The 5,185-nt window shown below is 36.4% G+C and overlaps 1 protein-coding gene across 1 annotated transcript; it reads left to right on the forward strand.

Moving 5' to 3' along the window:
- The first annotated feature begins 1,329 nt into the window (after nucleotides 1-1,329).
- On the forward strand, nucleotides 1,330-2,298 carry LOC121153948 (olfactory receptor 10S1). The gene has a single exon (XM_040976707.1). It carries the CDS (start codon nucleotides 1,330-1,332, stop codon nucleotides 2,296-2,298), a length of 969 nt encoding a protein of 322 aa, XP_040832641.1.
- Nucleotides 2,299-5,185: the final 2,887 nt, after the last annotated feature.

Raw genomic sequence — 5,185 nt, forward strand, 5'->3', positions numbered from 1 at the left:
TTAGTCAGCATCTCTGAAACCTATATTTGTTTCTGTTCTGACTCCATATTGACTTCACTATATCATAACACGCAAAAGAAATAAATACTACATCTTTAAAAAGTGGATTCAAAATGTACCACTGTCGCAGAATGTATTCTCCTAAGACCATTCTGAGAACCAATATGAAGAAATATTGGCATAATGCATCTCCATATGTTGCCCTGAACAATGTACAATATTATTTTGATGGTAATATATAAAAAATATATGCTCTTGGTTTATTCAAGAGAGAAGGCCTTGCATTCTCAAAGTAAGAAACAATATGCTGATTATTAACTGTTATATAATAAAAGGAGTTATGAATAATGAGGAAAGAGTAAAGGATAGTTGTGGGTGGGAAGAAAACAAATAAACAGATTGCAGGTTCTTAACTACATCCTTGAAAGAAAAAACATTCTGAGAAAATGCTGAAATTCAAATATCGTGAATAGTCACAAAGAGTTTGTACATAAAATGCTGCTGTGAAAGTGTAGATATAAAACACACAGAGCCAAAAATATGTAAAATTCATCAAATTGAAGGCACATCATAAAGAAAAGAGTTCAAAAAAATTTTCACATAATACGTTTACTTAGTTTGAGGATATAAAAGATATGAAAACCTAGAGAGAACCCTTTCACTTCAACTTGACCCATGGGAAGAGTTTAATGAGAAAAGTACATGTAAACAATTCCCAGAAGTTTGAAGCAAAGCTTCCAGGAAGAGTATGAAACATGTTCAACAAATTATCCTGATAATTGTTGTCTACTTTCCCAAGCACTGCTCTCATTTATTTGGGGTCTGTGGGGAGCTGAATTCTAAAGAACACTCTCTGGAAAAGGGAAGGGGGAAGTTGTTGCATTCTTGGTAAAGTTCCCCAACGCTAAGCAAGGTACTATAAGATGGACTTTGACTCCTTGATGACAGTGATGATAATTTGCCCGTGCTATCTGCCACATGGTAGGGTTAGCAAGAATAGAGCCATCGCAAGCGTGAAATATGTGCAGTAAACATAAGCTAAAAACAAGTAGGATTTGTAATGACTGTGTGCATTGCCATTATTTGCAAAATGCATTTCTGCAAATAATTCTTAATGCACTTCACAAAAACTGCTGATCTTATTTTGACAGAGTCATCATCAAGAAGCAGGTAAAAAAAAAATGAGAACAAGGTGCAACTGTGAATTTCTTAACGGAAAAGAGAAAGAAGGTATGGTCCAGTGGATAATTGTATTTCAGCAAAAAAGAAACAGCTGTTAATGCTCTCTGCTGAAGTCAGTCTAGCTACAAATGGAATTGGTAACCACTCATGGGCATGGATACAGAGTATCCCAATCAGACATCGGTCAGCTACTTTTTCCTAGAGCGTCTGATGTATACTGCTGAACATCCCAGCCTCTTTTTTCTCATTTTCTTCCTTATCTATAGCATCACAGTAACTGGGAATCTCCTTATTCTTATCACCGTGGGCTCTGACTCTCACCTGCAATCCCCCATGTACCACTTTCTGGGACACCTTTCCTTCCTGGATGCCTGTCTGTCAACAGTGACCGTACCCAAGGTCATGGCAGGCTTGCTGACTCTAGAAGGGAAAACCATCTCCTTTGAGGGCTGTGTCATGCAGCTGTACTGCTTCCATTTCCTGGCCAGCACCGAGTGCTTCCTGTATACAGTCATGGCCTATGACCGTTACTTAGCAATCTGTCAGCCTCTGCACTATCCAGTGACCATGAACAAACAGATGTGTGCTGGGATGGCTGGCATCACTTGGGCCATAGGAGCCATACATTCTGCAATTCATACCTCGCTCACCTTCCACCTGCCCTACTGTGGGCCTCGGCACATTGCTTACTTCTTCTGCGACATCCCACCTGTGTTGAAGCTGGCCTGTGCAGACACCACTATTAATGAGCTTGTCATGCTCGCCAACATTGGTGTTGTGGCTGCAGGCTGCCTAATTTTTATTGTCATATCGTATGTCTTCATCGTGGCAGCTGTGTTGCGCATCCGCACAGCTGAGGGTCGGCAGCGGGCTTTCTCCACATGCACTGCCCACCTCACGGTGGTGCTGCTCTACTACATGCCACCTGTCTGTATCTACTTGCAGCCAAGTTCCAGTGGGGCAGGAGCTGGGGCCCCTGCTGTCTTCTATACAATTGTCACTCCGATGCTCAACCCTTTCATTTACACTCTGCGGAACAAAGAGGTGAAGCGGGCCCTGAGAAGGCTGTTGTGCCAAGAGCCTGGAGATCCATCAGCAGGCAGCCAAACCCCATAACCTGTTCTGTAAGTCTCACTGTGAGTGCAAGAAAAGCAAACATTATATCTGTGAATGAGTAGAAAAAGCAGTCAAAACCAGGATGATAAAAGTTTCAGCTTAACCACAAAATTCCACCCCTGTTTGGTCAAATGACCTGCCTCAATGTCTCTGTAACAAGCCTTCATCTACGGAATGAAATGACTGAATTAGGTAATGTCTAGAGTAGCCAAAATATAAACTCTGTGTCTGAGGTATGTGAAAATTTACTATTCTCATTATTTTATAGCTGATTATTTTAATATTATATCCTCATTGAATATAAAACCCACATTATAGATATCTAAAAAAGAAAAATGCAATATAGAAGCCTGTTTACATAGGTTAACAACTCACTTTAGGGCATAAACCCCATTTATGAAACTATGATATAATTACTGAGTAGAAAGTAACTCAAATGTACTTAGAAAGTACAATTATCTCTTTTTTCATATCATTCATTATCTTATTTTTTTCCTCAAAGTCACATATAACTCATGCCATTCTGATTAGGGGATATAGTATGAATTTCAAATCATGCTGTGAAAATCTGAGAGCTTACTGCACAGGCTAAGGTTCAAATTGTCTCTGAATCAATAGCAAGATTTTGGTATTTTATTTAGACAAATATTTAGGGTAATTTCAAAAATAAAAAATAACTTCAAGATGACAACAGGCAATTCAAGATTTTGGAAAATCATTTTCCCTTGGAAGTTGGAGCAATTGTGTTTATGTTCAGAAAATGAGAAATGAGCCTAAACTATGTGACATTAATAGAACTTAGAATGCCAAACTAAATATTAGGAATAGGGCATTTAATTTTTTTTTATTTCTTACCATCAGAAGTCATTTTAAAATATTAAGTCATATATTAGCGAAGAAGAAATAAATGAGACAGTGAGTAAAATTACCTGTTAATAAACTATTATAACATCTTAAACATAGAAGAAAAAAGCCATTGTTCAACATGAGTAGCAACACAGCATATGTGTGGCTTTGGGAAGAATCAGAGTAAATGGGTACAACTGAAACACTGACAGAATGAGAAGAGTATTCATTTCTATGTACAGATGCAAGGCACTCTGTTGGGTGCTTTGTCTATATAAATCTTCCCAAGAAAAGTATTACAAGAATATTTTTATTTTTATTTGCATTACACAAGTGCTGTATTGAAGACTAAGGAAGGAGTAACATAAGTTTTATATGGCTAAGCAAATGACAATGGAACTCAATTTCTACTAAAACCTGGCCTCAAAAAGCTACACATTTAAACTATACAAATATAACAGATAATGAAAGGTCTGTGATAAAGAGAATGTTCTTTGATAAAAGGTTACATAACTCTTGCACAGTGTTTTGTCCTTTTTAAATGCACTGTTTGAATTGATCACTAATGGAAATGAAAAATGCAGAGAAAAAGAAGGGAGAATTCAACACAGTAAAGATACAACATTCATCTATGCTTCAGTTCTAGTGCCTCTAGGGAAATGTTATAAATGCATCATGGCTAAAACTCATGCAGGAAAATTCATCACTCCTATCAGAGCAGACTTAAGGACAGGTAAAAATACAGAGAGGCAATTTTAGTATGACAGATGGCTCTATAACAGCTCAAGTTTTGTTCTGCGTCATTCCTTCACCTTGTCAATTGTCTGCCTTTAAGAAAAGAGAGGATTTCATTTCAACCTTGCTCTCTCTATCTGTAGTACAGATTCTCCATCTCTCTGGTCTACTATGGGTCTCCACAATGGCACTAACCAATACCCTGCCTTACACTGTTATAAAAAGTGTCATATGTACAATTAGAATGCATGTAGGATTTCAACATGCCAAGCTTCTTTACACCAGTAAATTACTCTAAACAGAATAACTCATTAAAATGAATGTTTCTAAGGTTTGCCACCTGAGGCCATGTAAACCATGCCAAGCTTTGTAAAAGATATAATTGTGCTCTCTCATCACTGGCAGTAACAGAACTTAACTTAGAAAAAGGTTTAAGATGTCTTGTAGCTTATGGTTTTTGATTTACAGTGGGTTTACATTTATTGTCCACTTTAATAAATCCTGGCATGTAGATTATGCTAAATTTCTGAAAACATTGAAGTCAGAAGAATACAGACTGCAGAGAACCTATGCTAAAGAAAGATTAGATTTTCTAAGTAATGTTGCAGAAATATGCAAACTTTGGGGTCAAGTGTTTTATAATTCTTTAACCAACAGTTCTCTTTGAGGTACAGATTCCTCAATCTTTGAATATCGATCCTTAAATTAGATCTTCCATTATGTATACACACACATACATTCAATAGCTTAACAATTTATAAAAACATTGGGACAAACTACATTTTACAAAGGGTGCCCCAAAATTTCCAGCATAATGCTTTCCATCTCTGTCTTTTTCTCATTAGTAAGTAGGCTTTTGTGATTGAAGATGCCATTAGCTAACAGATGCTCATATATCCTTTAACAAGTTAAAAATGTTTCATTTTATTCCTAAGTTGTTGAGTTTTTTCATCAGAATTGATGCTGAACATCTCCCAATGCCTTTTCCTCATTTGCTTAGACTATTAGATAATTAGATAAGGTAAGTCTGTTAATAGTGTAAGTTATAATGTTTGATTTTCAATGCTAAATCAACATGTATGTATTGAATAAATCCACATTTGTATCGTGTGTTATTCTTTAGTATGTTGTTCAATTTGATATACAAAAACTGGTGTTTTATATACTGAAGGTGTATCAGTTTTTTGACTTCATGCATTGCGAATTTTTTCATTCATTTTGGCATCAGAATTAAACTTAAATTATAAGATAAAATACAAAATGTTCAAAGCTCTTTAGTTTTCTGAATTGGCGTTGTATCTTATCG

This window comes from Ochotona curzoniae, unplaced genomic scaffold, assembly GCF_017591425.1.
Source record: "Ochotona curzoniae isolate NIBS_2020 unplaced genomic scaffold, NIBS_Ocur_1.0 contig_2723, whole genome shotgun sequence".
Taxonomy (NCBI): Eukaryota; Metazoa; Chordata; class Mammalia; order Lagomorpha; family Ochotonidae; genus Ochotona; species Ochotona curzoniae.